Source organism: Ranitomeya imitator, chromosome 1, assembly GCF_032444005.1.
Source record: "Ranitomeya imitator isolate aRanImi1 chromosome 1, aRanImi1.pri, whole genome shotgun sequence".
Taxonomy (NCBI): Eukaryota; Metazoa; Chordata; class Amphibia; order Anura; family Dendrobatidae; genus Ranitomeya; species Ranitomeya imitator.
The window spans coordinates 721,496,979-721,516,167 of record NC_091282.1 but is presented as its reverse complement, the minus strand read 5'-3'; the positions used below and the strand labels follow the sequence as shown (position 1 = coordinate 721,516,167).

At 42.8% G+C, this 19,189-nt stretch overlaps 1 protein-coding gene across 2 annotated transcripts in view; it reads right to left on the bottom strand.

Annotated features, from left to right (window-relative positions):
• DPH6 (diphthamine biosynthesis 6) overlaps window positions 1–19,189 on the bottom strand; it is a 127,626-nt gene that overhangs the window by 97,103 nt on the left and 11,334 nt on the right. For both annotated transcript variants that reach the window (XM_069732510.1, XM_069732511.1), the window contains exon 3: window positions 18,657–18,844. In XM_069732510.1, the coding sequence (XP_069588611.1) occupies window positions 18,657–18,844 (188 nt within the window). The remainder of the gene's footprint in view (window positions 1–18,656; window positions 18,845–19,189) is intronic.

The following is a 19,189-nucleotide window of genomic DNA, read 5'->3' as shown; positions in this document are numbered from 1 at the left end:
GATTTGGAATTCTATACCTGAGATTACAAACCCAGAAGACTTCTTCACAAGGTGGCTCTATGTGCCCATAATTATCCCATCGCCGCCAACTTTTAATTTTATTCCTACTAGTGATGAGAGAGCGCGCTGGAATAAGGTGTTATCTGAGCATGCTCGAGTGTTAACCAAGTGTCTTTGGCATGCTCGAAAAATATGTTTGAGTCCCCGAAGCTGTATGTCTCGCTACAAGTACAACAGAGATAGCACAGTACAGCAGGGCTAGCAGTACACCAGAGCTAACAAAGTACAGCAGAACTAACAGTACAGCAGAGCTAACAGTACAGCAGCGCTAATACATTACAGCAGAGCTAACAGTATGGCAGAGCTAACAGTACAGCAGAGCTAACACAGTACAGCAGAGCTAACACAGTACAGCAGCACTAACAGAGTACAGCAGCGCTAACAGAGTACAGCAGGGCTAACACATTACAGCAGAGCTAACACTGTCCTGAATGCAGCAGCCAGGATTATATTCCTCTCTAACCACTACACCGATGCCTCTACCCTTGGCCATTATTATTATTTAATATTATAGTGCCATTTATTCCATGGCGCTTTACATGTGAGGAGGGATATACATAATAAAAACAAGTAAAATAATCTTAAACAATACAAGTCACAACTGGTACAGGAGGAGAGAGGACCCTGCCCGCGAGGGCTCACAATCTACAAGGGATGGGTGAGGATACAGTAGGTGAGGGTAGAGCTGGTCATGCAGCGGTTTGGTCGATCGGTGGTTACTGCAGGTTGTAGGCTTGTCAGAAGAGGTGGGTCTTCAGGTTCTTTTTGAAGGTTTCGATGGTAGGGGAGAGTCTGATATGTTGTGGTAGAGGGTTCCAGAGTAGGGGTGATACGTGAGAGAAATCTTGTATACGATTGTGGGAAGAGGAGATAAGAGGGGAGTAGAGAAGGAGATCTTGTGAGGATCGGAGGTTGCGTGCAGGAAAGTATCGGGAGACGAGGTCACAGATGTATGTGTGATCGCTGATCTGACACAGTGCACAGCAAAGTGTCAGATTAGCGATCTGTCAATATAATGTGATGCCCCCCCTGGGGCAAAGTAAAAAAAAAAAAAATTTTTACATGTGTGAAAAAAAGAAATAATAATTATTCCTAAATAAATAAAAAAAATATATATATAGTTCCAATAAATACATTCCATTATCTAAATAAATAAAAAAAACAATAACAGTACACATATTTAGTATTGCCGCGTCCGTAACGACCCGACCTATAACCCCTTCAGTGAACACTGTAAAAAAATGTTAAAAAAAGAGGCAAAAAACAACGCTTTATTATCATACCGCCGAACAAAAAGTGGAATAGCACGCAATCAACAGACAGATATAAATAACCATGGTACCGCTGAAAACGTCATCTTGTCCCGCAAAAAACGAGCTGCTATACAACGTCATCAGTGAAAAAATAAAAAAGTTATAGTCCTCGGAATAAAGCGATGCAAAAATAATTATTTTTTCTATAAAATAGTTTTTATCGTATAAAAGCGCCAAAACATAAAAAAATAATCTAAATGAGGTATCGCTGTAATCGTACTGACCCGAAGAATAAAACGGCTTTATCCATTTTACCAACCGCGGAACGGTATAAACACCCCCCCCCCCCCAAAGAAATTCATGAATAGCTGGTTTTTTGTCATACTGCCTCACAAAAATCGGAATAAAAAGCGATCAAAAAAATGTCACGTGCCCGAAAATGTTACCAATAAAAACGTCAACTCGTCCCGCAAAAACAAGACCTGTGGACCAAAATATGGAAAAATTATAGCTCTCAAAATGTGGTAACGCAAAAAAATATTTTTTGCAATAAAAAGCGTCTTTTAGTGTGTGACAGTTGCCAATCATAAAATAAAAATCCGCTAAAAAGCTGCTATAAAAGTAAATCAAACCCCCCTTCATCACCCCCTTAGTTAGGGAAAAATAAAAAAAAATTTAAAAATGTATTTATTTCCATTTTCCCATTAGGGTTAGGGCTAGGGTTAGGGTTGGGGCTAGGGTTTGGATTATATTTACGGTTGGGATTAGGGTTAGGGGTGTGTCAGGGTTACGGGTATGGTTAGGGTTATGGTTGGGATTAGGGTTAGGGGTGTGTTGGAGTTAGGGGTGTGGTTAGGGTTGGGGTTAGGGGTGTGGTTGGGATAGGGTTTCAGTTAGAATTGGGAGTTTCCATTGTTTAGGCACATCAGGGGCTCTCCAAACACGACATGGTGTCCGATCTCAATTCCAGCCAATTCTGCGTTGCCCAAACGGTGGTTTCTCCCCCCCACATATGGGGTATCAGCGTACTCAGGACAAATTGGACAACAGCTTTTGGGGTCCAATATCTCGTTACCCTTGGGAAAATAAAATTTTGGGGGGCTAAAAAAACATTTTTGAAGGAAAAAAATGATTTTTTATTTTCACGGCTCTGCGTTATAAACTGTAGTGAAATACTTGGGGGTTCAAAGTTCTCACAACACATTTAGCTAAGTTCCTTGGGGGGGTCTAGGTTACAATATGGGGTCACTTGTGGGGGGGTTCTACTGTTTAGGTACATCAGGGGTTCTGCAAATGCAATGTGACGCCTGCAGACCAATCCATCTAATTCTGCATTCCAAATGGCGCTTCTTCCCTTTCGAGCTCTGCCATGCGCCCAAACAGTGGTTTCCCCCCACATATGGGGTATCAGCGTACTCAGGACAAATTGCACAATAACGTTTGGGGTCCAATTTCTCCTGTTACCCTTGGGAAAATACAAAACTGGGGGCTACAAAATAATTTTTGTGGAAAAAAAAGATTTTTTATTTTCACGGCTCAGCGTCATAAACTGTAGTGAAACACTTGGGGGATTCAAAGCACTCACAACACATCTAGATAAGATCCTTAGGTGGTCTACTTTCCAAAATGGTGTCACTTGTGGGGGGTTTCAATGTTTAGGCACATCAGGGGCTCTCCAAATGCAGCATGGCGTCCCATCTTAATTCCAGCCAATTTTGCATTGAAAAGTCAAACGGTGATCCTTCCTTTCCAAGCTCTGCTATGCACCCAAACAGTGGTTTACCCCCACATATGGGATATCAGCATACTCAGGACAAATTGCACAACAACTTTTGGGGTACAATTTCTTCTGGTAACCTTGGGAAAATGAAAAATTGGGGGCGAAAATTTCATTTTTGTGAAAAAAATATGATTTTTTCATTTTTACGGCTCTACATTATAAACTTCTGTAAAGCACTTGGTGGGTCAAAGTGCTCACCACACATCTAGATAAGTTCCTTAGGGGGTCTACTTTCCAAAATGGTGACACTTGTGGGAGGTTTCAATGTTTAGGCACATTAGTGGCTCTCCAAAAGCAACATGGCATCCCATCTCAATTCCAGTCAATTGTGCACTGAAAAGTCAAATGGCGCTCCTTCCCTTCCGAGCTCTGCCATGCGCCCAAACAGTGGTTTACCCCCACATATGGGGTATCGGGGTACTCAGGACAAATTGTACAACAACTTTTGGGGTCCATTTTCTCCTGTTACCCTTTGTAAAATAAAACAAATTGGAGCTGAGGTTAATTTTTTGTGAAAAAAAAATTAAATGTACTTTTTTTTTTAAACGTTCCAAAATTTCCTGTGAAGCACCAGAAGGGTTAATAAACTTCTTGAATGTGGTTTTGAGCACCTTGGGGGGTGCAGTTTTTAGAATGGTGTCACACTTGGTTATTTTCTATTCTATAGACCCCTCAAAATGATTTCAAATATGATGTGGTCCCTAAAAAAAAAATGGTGTTGTAAAAATGAGAAATTGCTGGTCAAATCTTAACCCTTATAACTCCCTATCAAAAAAAATTTTGGTTCCAAAATTGTGCTGATGTAAAGTAGACATGTGGGAAATGTTACATATTAAGTATTTTATGTGACATATCTCTGTAATTTAAGGGCATAAAAATTCAAAGTTTAAAAATTGCAAAATTTTCAAAATCTTCGCCAAATTTCAGTTTTTTTCACAAATAAACGCAGGTAATATCAAAGAAGTTTTACCAATATCATGAAGTACAATATGTCTCGAAAAAACAATGTCAGAATCACCGGGATCCGTTGAAGCGTTCCAGAGTTATAACCTCATAAAGGGACAGTGGTCAGAATTGTAAAAATTGGCCTGGTCATTAACGTGCAAACCACCCTTGGGGCTTAAGGGGTTAAGCGTGGCCTTAGAACACATTTCTTTAGACTGAACTGTCGCCTCACCTCCGTTATCTAACCATTACCATTTTGCCCTTACAAAATTTTCCTCAGAATCCGGTCCCTTTTATCATTTGTCTCCACACCCTCCATACACTTAATAGCCCTCTGTGTCTGTACTGTACAGATCCTACTGTACTCCCCCCCCCCCACTGCCTGTGAGATGGAAGCTGAAGCAATGTGATAGGACACCAACAGTGCAAATGAGTTTGTAATTAGACAAAGTTCAGTTCTGCTGTACTGTGTTAGTTCTGATATCACTCCAGAGCTGTATGTGATTATGAGATCAGACTGTCATTCATTACATGTCTCACACTGGTAACCCCTCCTTTAATTTAGAATAATTTTTGAAGGCAGATTCTCAGGGAGATCGATGTCTGGACAAGAGATCTTAATAGTTCATTTGCACATAAGAAAAAAGTGCCTCTCTCAGGAATAAGACATTGGATCGCAGATATCAAGGTATCTATTTATTCAGCTTCCTATGACCTAGGGAAACTGCTGTGTTAGTACTGCTGTACTGATCTCAATGCAGAGCTGAGGGTGATTGTGAGAGCAGACTGTCAGTCATTACATGTCTCACACTGGTAATACCTCTTTCATGTAAAATAATCTCTGGAGGCAGTTTCTCAGGGAGATCTACAGTACAGACCAAGAGTTTGGACACACCTTTTCATTTAAAGATTGTTCTGTATTTTCATGACTATGAAAATCGTACATTCACACTGAAGGCATCAAAACTATGAATTAACACATGTGGAATTATATACTTAACAAAAAAGTGTTAAACAACTGAAAATATGTCTTATATTCTAGGTTCTTCAAAGTAGCCACCTTTTGCTTTGATGACTGCTTTGCACTTTCTTGGCATTCTCTTGATGAGCTTCAAGAGGTAGTCACCGGGAATGGTCTTCCAACAATCTTGAAGGAGTTCTCAGAGATGCTTAGCACTTGTTGGCCCTTTTGCCTTCACTCTGCGGTCCAGCTCACCCAAAACCATCTCGATTGGGTTCAGGTCTGGTGACTGTGGAGGCCAGGTCATCTGGCGTAGCACCCCATCACTCTCCTTCTTGGACAGATAGCCCTTACACAGCCTGGAGGTGTGTTTGGGGTCATTGTCCTTTTGAAAAACAAATGATGGTCCAACTAAACGCAAACCGGATGGAATAGCATGCCGCTGCAAGATGCTGTGGTAGCCATGCTGGTTCAGTATGCCTTCAATTTTGAATAAATCCCCAACAGTGTCACCAGCAAAGCCCCCCCACCATCACACCTCCTCCTCCATGCTTCACGGTGGGAACCAGGCATGTAGAGTCCATCCGTTCACCTTTTCTGCGTCGCACAAAGACACAGAGGTTGGAACCAAAGATCTCAAATTTGGACTCATCAGACCAAAGCACAGAATTCCACTGGTCTAATGTCCATTCCTTGTGTTCTTTAGCCCAAACAAGTCTCTTCTGCTTGTTGCCTGTCCTTAGCAGTGGTTTCCTAGCAGCTATTTTACCATGAAGGCCTGCTGCACAAAGTCTCCTCTTAACAGTTGTTGTAGAGATGTGTCTGCTGCTAGAACTCTGTGTGGCATTGACCTGGTCTCTAATCTGAGCTGCTGTTAACCTGCGATTTCTGAGGCTGGTGACTCGGATAAACTTATCCTCAGAAGCAGAGGTGACTCTTGGTCTTCCTTTCCTGGGGCGGTCCTCATGTGAGCCAGTTTCTTTGATGGTTTTTGCCACTGCACTTGGGGACACTTTCAAAGTTTTCCCAATTTTTTTGACTGACTGACCTTCATTTCTTAAAGTAATGATGGCCACTTGTTTTTCTTTACTTAGCTGCTTTTTTCTTGCCATAATACAAATTCTAACAGTCTATTCAGTAGGACTATCAGCTGTGTATCCACCAGACTTCTGCACAACACAACGGATGGTCCCAACCCCATTTATAAGGCAAGAAATCCCACTTATTAAACCTGACAGGGCACACCATTGAAGTGAAAACCATTCCCGGTGACTACCTCTTGAAGCTCATCAAGAGAATGCCAAGAGTGTGCAAAGCAGTCATAAAAGCAAAAGGTGGCTACTTTGAAGAACCTAGAATATAAGACATATTTTCAGTTTCACACTTTTTTGTTAAGTATATAATTCCACATGTGTTAATTCATAGTTTTGATGCCTTCTGTGTGTGGATGTACAATTTTCATAGTCATGAAAATACACAAAAATCTTTAAATGAGAAGGTGTGTCCAAACTTTTGGTCTGTACTGTATGTCCAGCCCAGAGATCTTAACAACTCATTTGCATATCAGGAAAACATGGATTTCTCTGGAATAAGAAAGCGGATCGCAGGTATTAAGATAGCTTTTTATTCCACTTTCTATGACCTACATGTCCATATGGATGGATTAGGAGGGTAGATACTACAGACAGATTCCCTTTAACAGAATGAAACCCCACAACAAACAGCATGAAAACTAAGGCCCCAATGCCCCAAGCAATTTTATGCCAAAAAGAGGAGAAAAACTTCTTGAAAAGTTGCAAAATGTTTTTGCAACTCACAGGTCATCTCCAGTTTCTGATGGGATTACATTTCTCATGGTGGTGAATGGCAGCTGAAAGATGCACCACATTCATTAAGAGGTGCACACATTCCTCCAGCCTTCGTTAATGCTAGATTGAAAATGCAAGTCTTCATAAATCAAACGTAAAGCAAATCTGAGAGCAGAATGATGTAGGGGCAGAGAGCCTGATTCCAGGGATGTGTCACTTTCTGGGTTGCTTGGTGCAGTTTTGACAGAATCCAGTTTTCTCCCGTGCAGATGTAGCAGTGGTCAGAATATTGAACTGTGTGTAAACCCGTCCAAGCCCACTGATTGGTACACTATCAGCAAGCTGCCAATCAGTGGTGGAGGTGGGGTTACACTTATTAGCCTGACTGCTGTGCACGTGACACCTAGTCCTGCAGTGATAATCTCCTGCTGATAAAACACTGACTGTATTAAAACTACAGACAATGAGTAACATTTGCAGAGAGATTGTCTAGTCTGTGGCAATCCCTCAGTGGTGACAAATATTGCATGATTTCAACCTCTGTGTGTGAACAAAACTTTCTCATTCACGGACAACAAGCAGAATTTCTGAAAATGGTGTTGAATAGAAACCAAAAAAAAAATCACCTAACTCTTCTTCCATCTTTATTTCTAGAGGAACGGATAACCTCTTCAATGTCTCCTCCATCTGCGTGTTTGGTCAGCATTGATGGCAGGAGGAGTATAAATTCCAAAGTAATTAAAAAAACGTTCTTTGGAGGAAAACAACTAAAGAAAATGTAAATTAAAGATTAGATTCAGCTTCAGACATGTCATCCTTTCACTTGATCTCTAAGTAATAATCCAGTGGTCCAATAGTTAAGGGCTTGATTGGATCGGCTTTCTTCTCCTTAAAGGCAGCATGTACGGTAATAGAGCATTTCCTGTAAGTGTCAGGAGAGAAGACGGTCGGCGGCCTGCTACTCAATTCTTGTAATTATAGTCTGTCCCCAGCCAGAGAGTGGCTGTATTTTACTGTCTGTGTTCCATGCAATCTGCATTCATCACTATTTTAATTAAACCAGACTTTAATTTAGTGATTTCATCCCAAAGAGTAAGAGGGGGGTGTGAGAAAAAAAAGAGTACGAAGGAACAGAGTGAGACTGTAATGAGAGAGGGAAAAGGCCAGAAAAGAAATGAAAGGACAAAATGAGAAGGGAGGCAGGGCTACGACACGGCGGGAGAAGCCTGGGAGAGATAATTAAAAGTGAAAAGGAATATGAAGAGGTAAAAACAGTCGCACACTGGAAGGTATGGACACAGCGCCCAATTGTCTCAGCAGGTACAAATGTCTCACAATATATGAGAGCAGCAATCTGATCTCACACAACGACTGGCACGTAGGACGGAGGGCACACAGCAGGTACAAATGTCTCACAATGTATGAGAGCAGCAATCTGATCTCACACAACGACTGGCACGTAGGACGGAGGGCACACAGCAGGTACAAATGTCTCACAATGTATGAGAGCAGCAATCTGATCTCACACAACGACTGGCACGTAGGACGGAGGGCACACAGCAGGTACAAATGTCTCACAATGTATGAGAGGAGCAATCTGATGTCACATGACTGGCACGTAGTACGGAGGACACACAGCAGGTACAAATGTCTCACAATGTATGAGAGCAGCAATCTGATGTCACATAATGACTGGCACATAGTACGGAGGGCACACAGCAGGTACAAATGTCTCACAATGTATGAGAGGAGCAATCTGATGTCACAACAACTGGCACGCAGGACGGAGGGCACATAGCAGGTACAAATGTCTCACAATGTATGAGAGCAGCAATCTGATGTCACATGACTGGCACGTAGTACGGAGGGCACACAGCAGGTACAAATGTCTCACAATATATGAGAGCAGCAATCTGATGTCACATAATGACTGGCACGTAGTACGGAGGGCACACAGCAGGTACAAATGTCTCACAATGTATGAGAGCAGCAATCTGATGTCACAACAACTGGCACGCAGGACGGAGGGCACATAGCAGGTACAAATGTCTCACAATGTATGAGGGAAGCAATCTGATGTCACACAGCGACTGGCACGTAGGACGGAGGGCACATAGCAGGTACAAATGTCTCACAATGTATGAGAGCAGCAATCTGATGTCACATGACTGGCAAGCAGGACGGAGGGCACACAGCAGGTACAAATGTCTCACAATGTATGAGAGGAGCAATCTGATGTCACACAACGACTGGCACGTAGGACGGAGGGCACAGAGCAGGTACAAATGTCTCACAATGTATGAGAGCAGCAATCTGATGTCACACAACGACTGGCACGTAGGACGGCGGGCACAGAGCAGCACACAAATGTGTCACAACGTATGAGAGCAGTAATCTGATGTCACACAACGACTGGCACGTAGGATGGAGGGCACACAGCAGGTACAAATGTCTCACAATGTATGAGAGCAGCAATCTGATGTCACACACCGACTGGCACATAAGACGGCGGGCACATAGCAGCACACAAATGTCTCAAAGTATAAGAGCAGCAATCTGATGTCACACAACGACTGGCACGTAGGATGGAGGGCACACAGCAGGTATAAATGTCTCACAATGTATGAGAGCAGCAATCTGATGTCACACAACGACTGGCACATAAGACGGCGGGCACACACACAGCCGCACACAAATGTCTCAACGTATGAGAGCAGCAATCTGATGTCACAATGATTTGCACGTAGGACGGCGGGCACACATATGTGATTAATCAAAATCCAAGAATGGACTGGGACATTCATTATCACACACCCTTATTATACACCTGTATGGTGCAAGAATACTTAGGAGACAAGGATCCTAAACCAACATTGTGTTAAAATTAATCTTAGGCCAAGTTCAGACGAGTGTATTTTCAGCCCAGAGTTGACTCAGTGATATTGCAGAGCTGAGTTTGTCACAGAGTCCAGTGCAGATCAGATAGTAGTATGACAGTGTACTCACAGAAAATGAGGTAGAGCTAGTTAGCAAAATGATAGAGCTGAGTTTCTCAGAAAGGACCAGTATAGCAGAACTGGGGTTGTCACAAAGACCAGTACAGTAGAGCTAGATTTGTTACAATGTCCAGTATAGAAGAGCCGAGTTTGTCACAGAGTACCGTGCAGCAGTAAGTCAGAGTGTACTCGCAGAAAATGCAATAGAGCTAGTTAGAGGAATAGTAGAGCTAGTTAGAGGAATAGTAGAGCTGGGTTGGTCACAAACACCAGTATAGAAGAGATGGATTTGTTACCAAAGTGTAATATAGGGGAGCTAAGTTTGTTACAGAGTCCTTTTCAGATCTGACAGCAGTAACAGAGTACTGGCAGAAAGTGCAATAGAGCTAATTAGAGCTGAGTTTGTCACAAGGACCAGTATAGCAGAGCTGGATTTGTTACAAGTTTCAGTATAGCAGACTTGAGTTTGCTTTAGAGTCCAGTTCAGAGCCAACAGCAGTATGGCAAAGTTGATTCAGCAATATAGAAAAACTGAGCTTGCCAGGTGGACCAAAAAAGCATTGGCACAAGGAATTGGGGTAGATGCCAAGTACTTGAGGAGTAAAGAGGTGACCCACCACCTGCGCCAGCCAATAAGGAAGGTAAACAAACCAATGAACAGAGAGCCATTGGCAAGAGGATGAAGCAGCAGCCATTGTTGGACCCAGGAAAGTAGCGCAACACACACGGACCAATGTGTGTCAATTGCAAAAATCAGTTGGATCTTGTTACACACAGACAAGCGGCCGAAAGGTAAAATACTGCAGCACTAGTCAAGTCCAATTTGCAGACAAGACTCACACAGTGGCTGTAGTTAAAAAAACAATAAAGATACTATCAATATGTCAGGTGTTTTTCACAGATTCATTACAAAAAAACTACGCAGGAAACCAAATGTGTCCCTCTTTTATTGCGGTCAGATACTACAGGCACAGAGTAATAGACTGCATAGACTCATGCTAGTGTCAAAACCCGCAGCCCAACAAGCTAATGTGCTTCACTCATGGCGATGGTCGAGCATCTCACCAGACATGTGCACTACTAGTCAGCAGGGGGCGCTGCTGCATCATGTTTGATAATGAACATGACAGCTACTTCCAGCACAAATGCTGGACACCTCCAATGCTTCAGTAATAGCAGATCACGGATCTCTGAAGTGAAGGTGGGGACCCTCTCCTGATAAAGGTCAAGCACCATACAGCCTCCTGGTTATAGCATTAAACTTTGGCTTTCCATCAAAGATGGCACCTGCCTTAATTTATAATGCTGAATGTGCAGGTGCCCGAGCGACGAAAGATGGCCGTGTTCACATCTGCATTGGGGGCACTCAGGCAGATCGGCAGATTTACCAGAAATAATAGTGCAGCATGTGGTGCTTCTCATGGTAAAATGACGAGTGCCGTGAAGGAAGTGAATGGCCCTATGCTGGTGCCGAATGTATAACGGATCCTGCGACAATTTTACTATTCCTATGATAGAACACAACAACAAATTTGACAAAGGCGGATGCGATGGGGGCGATCTTCTGCATTTTCATCTTTTCCATCCAATGCAGCCAAGACCTGTAGGATCGGTCGCTTCCCATCCGACCACATCATGCAGCCTGGTCAGGCCTCCTTGCACCGGGCACTTTTGCAATATTTTTGTCCATGAGTGTTTTTTGTTTTTTTTAAAGGGTTTATCCAGGACTATTTTATCTTTTACTATAACAGACAGGTTAGCCAGCTCAGAGTGGTCACCAATCGCTCCTGCCAGCTATTCAGCTGCTCCACATCAACAGAACAGCTCTTCTTCTTCTGCTCTGCTGACAATCATGATGATTGACAGGTGGCTTCCTGCAGTGAGGCAGCAGGGAGCCAGCAGACAATCAGCAGTCATGCACCATCAATAGAGCGGAGCGGAAGAGATGCTGATGCTCTGTAGATGTGACATCAGTGGAAGCTGCTGAATCGCCGTCAGGAGCGGCCTGTGACCAATCTGTACTGGCAGAGATCTGCGCAGGGCACAACAGGGAGCTGGTTAGTACCAAAAAAGTATTAGTCCTGGATAACACCTTTAAGCAGTTTTCCAGCATAAAAATCATGTGGCGTCTCATTTACTGGCGTTTTTCTGATTTATTTATTTTTTTTAAAACTCAATTTAACAGTGGAAAGAAAAAGCGAGATGTTTTGGAAGCAAAAAATTCTGGCAGGATTCTCAAAAAGACACCAGGGTACCATCTTGGCGGCGTCTTTTGAGCCTTCCCATTCATTTGTATTGTTACTACATAACATCTTCAGAGTAGAAAACACCTGAAGAAAGGTCGGGTCCCTTCTTTTAGCCAATTGGCTTCTTTGGAAACCTGAAGCAGTTAAAAGACGTCCAAAAGCCTGAATATGCGAACAGTAAGCTGTTCTTCCATAGAGATGCGTATGTCCATTTTTTAGAGCATTTTCTGAGCGCTTTTTCAGGTGGGTGTTGGAGTGGACCTGCCTGGAAAAGATGTTGTATCCACAAAAGTTTTATAATCTGTTTTTGGCTACTTAAAAAAAAAAAACATTCAGGCTACCAGGGTCTATCGTAATGTGTCCATCCCTCCGGCCTTTGATGCTTGCATGAAGCAAGGTATAATTACAGATGAGACTAGAATGGAGAACATGTGCGTCCTGTGCTCAACAAGCCACTAACGGCTGCAAACTTGGACCACATCCTTTATGGAAAGGATTAGTGGTCATTACTGTTAATTAGCACTTATTTGGCTTTCATTTGGGTTAGCGGTTCTGACCCCGGGGAGAAAAATGGAGTCTCTGATGTTTCGGTCACTTAATGTGTGCCATGCTGATGTAGCGAAAATGAAGCAAAGGACTTAAAGTGCCTGACACCATCCAAAGTGTTGTGCCCCGACGCCAAAAACAGGGTATAATCACTGCGAGTACGGCATGCAGGACAGGAGACATGTACAGCACCAGATCTGGACATGGAAAAAGATCACATCCAATGAGGAAAAAAAGTTAAGGATACATTCACGCAATATTTTGTTACTTTTTGTCAAAAATGCATCTAAAAGACACCAAAAATTAGCTAAAAAAATACTTTTTTAACATTTTTTGAGGAAAAAAATGCAGTATATGTGACATATATGTAAAATAGAATTTCAGAATCTTACAAATTAGGCTCACTTAGGTTATGTGCACACATTGCGTTTTTTGGGCTTTTTTCATTGCAAATGTAAAGCTGCGTTTTACAGTACCAGCACAGCCTAGGAGATTTCAGAAATCTCATGCACACACATTGGTTTCATTTTCCTGACCGATTTGGAAAACTTCTGTGTTTTTGCAAACTGCAGCGTGTCGCTTCTTTCAGCGTTTTTTTCTGTGTATTTGCAGCACTCAAAGGAAACAATGGGTAAGTGCAAAAACGTAGCAAGAAACCCAGGTATCAGTTTTTTACACTTTATCAACATGTACAAGATACAACAAAAACATAGCAATAAAAATACAGCATAAAATTTAGCAAAACCTGCTTTTTGTAAGCAGATTCTTTACTGCCAAGAGAGAAGGTTTTGCACCTGCAGAAAAAAACACAGCAAAAACACAATGTGTGAACAAAGCCTTACAGCGTCTATTCTAGGGATTAGCTGCAGTACCCAGGAATGATCACTACACGGTGTAAAGAGCTGTGTAGTGTCAGCTCCGCATATTGCTGATCAGTCAGTCATCGATATATCAGTCCTGGACATCCCTCTTAACCAGTTGAAACCTTGTACTAAATTTAAATAAAAAAATAAACGGGAATCTATATGCCATAAAATTACACAAGAATTTTAATGATACAATATTTAAAGATTAAAGGTAAAATCAGTCAATATGGGGACAACAATATGCAAAAAAAAAACAGCCAAAAAAAAAGGGTACGCAAATTACAGGTGAATCATCACCTTTAAGAATGGAGTCGTTACTAGATTTAGAATAATAATTATATATTTATAAATTTGTGGAGCAATGAAGCTTCCCACTAATTTTTTTTTATATATCATACATGGTAAAGCAGTCAAAACATAAGCCCCATAACAATGCTTGTAACATCTTTATACATATCGTATAATTAATCAATATATCATTAATTGCCTCCACATGATTCAGCCACAAAAATGAAAAAGTTTTCAATTTATGCCTAATTGTGATACATGCAGCAAAAGGTTCATGAGAAGGGGGCATGATGGTGAGAAACAGGGATAAGGAACCTTAAAGATGGAAGTGGAGATAAACAAGTACTGTACCTTTTAGCCACTGTGACACCCCGACGCGCGTTTCGCGTTTAAGCTTTTTCCAAGGGGAATGTACTAAATTTACAGCACCTGGTCCTGAACTTAAAGGGACACTGTCACCTGAATTTGGAGGGAACAATCTTCAGCCATGGAGGCGGGGTTTTGGGGTTTTTGATTCACCCTTTCCTTACTCGCTGGCTGCATGCTGGCTGCAATATTGGATTGAAGTTCATTCTCTGTCCTCTGTAGTACATGCCTGCGCAAGGCAATCTTGCACAGCGCAGGCGTGTACTATGGAGGATAGAGAATGAACTTCAATCCAATATTGCAGCCAGCATGCAGCCAGCGAGTAAGGAAAGGGTGAATCAAACACCCCAAAACCCCGCCTCCATGGCTGAAGATTGTTCCCTCCAAATTCAGGTGACAGTGTCCCTTTAAACCTCACAACATTATAGTGACATCGCATCATTAAGGGTATGTGCACACGCTACGGATTACTCTGCAGATTTTTCCGGACTGATTTTGGTAAATCCGCAGGAAAACCGTACTGCGAATTTCCTGCGGAATTACCGCGAATTTACTGCGATTTTGTTGCAGATTATGTGCGGATTCCACCTGCGGTTTTACACCTGCGGATTCCTATTATGGAGCAGGTGTATACCACTGCGGAATCCGCATAAAGAATTGACATGCTGCGGAATAAACAACGCTATTTTTCTGCGTGTTTTTTTCCGCAGCATGTGCACTGCGGATTTTGTTTTTCATAGGTTTACATGGTACTGTAAACTCATGGAAAACTGCTGCGAATCCGCAGCAAAATCCGCAACGTGTGCACATAGCCTAAAGCTCCTGCAACAGCTGTCAGATACAGTGGGGCAAAAAAGTATTTAGTCAGTCAGCAATAGTGCAAGTTCCACTACTTAAAAAGATGAGAGGCGTCTGTAATTTACATCATAGGTAGACCTCAACTATGGGAGACAAACTGAGAAAAAAAAATCCAGAAAATCACATTGTCTGTTTTTTTAACATTTTATTTGCATATTATGTTGGAAAATAAGTATTTGGTCAGAAACAAAATTTCATCTCAATACTTTGTAATATATCCTTTGCTGGCAATGACTGAGGTCAAACGTTTTCTGTAAGTCTTCACAAGGTTGCCACACACTGTTGTTGGTATGTTGGCCCATTCCTCCATGCAGATCTCCTCTAGAGCAGTGATATTTTTGGCTTTTCGCTTGGCAACACGGACTTTCAACTCCCTCCAAAGGTTTTCTATAGGGTTGAGATCTGGAGACTGGCTAGGCCACTCCAGGACCTTGAAATGCTTCTTACGAAGCCACTCCTTCGTTGCCCTGGAGGTGTGCTTTGGATCATTGTCATGTTGAAAGACCCAGCCACGTTTCATCTTCAATGCCCTTGCTGATGGAAGGAGGTTTGCACTCAAAATCTCACGATACATGGCCCCATTCATTCTTTCATGTACCCGGATCAGTCGTCCTGGCCCCTTTGCAGAGAAACAGCCCCAAAGCATGATGTTTCCACCACCATGCTTTACAGTAGGTATGGTGTTTGATGGATGCAACTCAGTATTCTTTTTCCTCCAAACACGACAAGTTGTGTTTCTACCAAACAGTTCCAGTTTGGTTTCATCAGACCATAGGACATTCTCCCAAAACTCCTCTGGATCATCCAAATGCTCTCTAGCAAACTTCAGACGGGCCCGGACATGTACTGGCTTAAGCAGTGGGACACGTCTGGCACTGCAGGATCTGAGTCCATGGTGGCGTAGTGTGTTACTTATGGTAGGCCTTGTTACATTGGTCCCAGCTCTCTGCAGTTCATTCACTAGGTCCCCCTGCGTGGTTCTGGGATTTTTGCTCACCGTTCTTGTGATCATTCTGACCCCACGGGGTGGGATTTTGCGTGGAGCCCCAGATCGAGGGAGATTATCAGTGGTCTTGTATGTCTTCCATTTTCTAATTATTGCTCCCACTGTTGATTTCTTCACTCCAAGCTGGTTGGCTATTGCAGATTCAGTCTTCCCAGCCTGGTGCAGGGCTACAATTTTGTTTCTGGTGTCCTTTGACAGCTCTTTGGTCTTCACCATAGGGGAGTTTGGAGTCAGACTGTTTGAGGGTATGCACAGGTGTCTTTTTATACTGATAACAAGTTTAAACAGGTGCCATTACTACAGGTAATGAGTGGAGGAAAGAGGAGACTCTTAAAGAAGAAGTTACAGGTCTGTGAGAGCCAGAAATCTTGATTGTTTGTTTCTAACCAAATACTTATTTTCCACCATAATATGCAAATAAAATGTTAAAAAAACAGACAATGTGATTTTCTGGATTTTTTGTCTCAGTTTGTCTCCCATAGTTGAGGTCTACCTATGATGTAAATTACAGACGCCTCTCATCTTTTTAAGTGGTGGAACTTGCACTATTGCTGACTGACTAAATACTTTTTTGCCCCACTGTACATCAGGAGACCGTGAAGAGGAAGCAGAAGCGGTTTATTACCACTTCTGTCTTTCCTTTTTCTGAATACATAGCCTTCAGTGAGTGTTCTGCTTTATTCACACATCAGTATTTGTATACCAAAAACAGAACAGTCCCCAAAATACAGAACAGGAATCAATCTGTAGTTTTTGCTCTGGAAGTTCCACTCGTGGTTTTGGAATACATACACTGATGCAAAGTACTGGCGTGTGAACATGCCCTTAGGCAGTGAACAGAAGCATACACATTGCTAATGTTTATGGAAGACACAACAAAGACATGATCATTGGGTCTCTGCCGGCAAAACTAAGATCCCGAGTACTAGCAGACCCAGGTCAGTTCTGCCAGTGACTTCTGCCAATAGAGGGATCTGTTTTCCCCTGTAACTGGGGCTCCTGTGGATGCCCTGATTGCAGTGGAAAAAAAAAAGAAAGTATAAAACACCTACAAAAAAATAAACCATTCGCACCGCAAAAAAATGCATTTTTAAAAAATATATTTTATTACCGACTTATGCAAAAAAAGAAAAAAACCTACAAATGAGGAATTCATACAACTACTAACCTATATTAAAAAAATAATAATACATATATGTGCGATCCAAAAGTGGAAAAAAACGTATAATTCTAAAGCACCTTGTAAATATCAGACAATCCCTTCATGCCAGTACAGGCTGGGTGGCTCTGGGGTTAGACATCTCCTAAGCCAGGGCTACAAAGTCCCACACTTGGCATGTCACTTGTTCTCTGACAAGCCGCGATACAAAACCCTTGAGCCCCTTGTCTGTGACTTGCTGCTGTTACACGAGGATTTTAGAGTCGATTTTGCTACAAATGCTAAGCCGAGATGCAGACAAGTCACGTACGACTCGCATTAGGCCTACGGCAAGTGAGTTACATGCAACGTGTGACAAGAAACCAATACATTGGGAAATGTGCGATGATGATGGTGCACACCATAGGAAAGCAGATGCAATGTGGTAACGTGACACGGCGATTTCAGTGCCGTGCGATGCATCGCCTCGTAGCCTAAACCTTATGTGAACTAGTAACTCAGTTTTTTAGATTGTCCCCGTTTGCTTCAAAGCAGCTCTGGTCACACAACAGCAATTATGAGTCACACCATGAAAACCAGTTGTGTGACCTGCTGCTGCTGACTACTTAAGAGCTGCGATTAGGGTCATGACAGGTCATGTGCGATTTATGCTAATGTCTATTTGGGCAAACAGTCTGATTTCTTGAGACCCAAGTGGCAGGTATGCTCTTACATACGTTACACTGCCACCTGGAGGCCAAAGGGTACGACTGGGGAAGCGCGCACACACCGCCACAATTCATCTGAATGCTGTGACGGTCATTGACTTTTGTCCAAAGCCTGGACAACTCTTTAAAGGGAGTGTCACCCTTAAAATCAATATTAAACAATCTGTACAGTGATGAAGTGGTCTTAGCACATGTAATCATACTACCACTGTACCTGTTAGTGGTACACTACTCGAGAAACATACAAATGAGGGAGCTCCTGTGGACTATTGACGTGACCAAGTGCACCGTCACCACCACTCGTTTTGCATGTTGAGGTCCTTCCCCCACTTCTGATTGACAGTGCTCTCTTCATAGAGCGAGCGCCGCCTGAACTCAGCTAGCGTGTGTGAATGTGCACGGACACTGCCCGAGTCCAGCTGCGTGAGCCAATACTGACCTTGTAAGTGGCTGGACTCAGGCAGTGTCAGTGCCTCTGCGAAGCAAGCACTGTCAATCAGGGGTAAAGCCTTCAATTCAACATGCAGACCGAGGGGGCACAACCATGAGCAGAGCTCTTGGCTATGCCTAGAGAACGTGTAAGCTCCGAACTTACATGCAAATTAATTGTATTATTCCAAGGCACCAGTAACAGGCGCAGGGCTAGGGTGACTCCTATATGAACCGAGTCCCCACTATCACTTATTACTGATTTTGGGGGGTGACAGACTCCCCCTCAGGTATTAGATTGCTCTACTATAATGATTGTGGCGTTTTCTGTATCGCCATCTTTAGAATGCAGTGCAGATAAGATGAAGGATGACATACTTGCCTTTACTAACTTCAGCAAGCGGTACAGATCTTCAACCTCATCTCCTTCTCGTGGCGTATACCCCCTTCCCGTATCTAAGCTGGAGCCGCTGAGCGTGGCACGGTACAGGGGCAGTGCCATGGCTTCTGCGTAGAGGTCCAGGGCCTGGTGGCCCACCGTCTGGTACATGTAGCTGTCCAATTCATCCACTGCACAGACAGAAGCACAATAAGGGGTCACATTGGAGGGGAGCAGTCGCCGGATTTATAAAGCTGCACAAATCCAAAAAATATTTTGCCAAAATCTGCACTTACACGTTTTTACACGGGAGGGTTAAAGAATAGGAATCGTTTACCAGGATTTGGAGTCTTAAGATAAGCCATAAATAGCAGATTGGTGGGGTGTGACTACTGGTACCCCCACAATCAGCTGATAAATGTGTGGGGGCACACCAGAAGTGAAGAGGTTGTCATGGTCACTACACAAAATTACGAAGAACACTTTAGGTCATATCCACAAACTGTTCTCTATGCCCACTTGGCCATTTGTCTGGG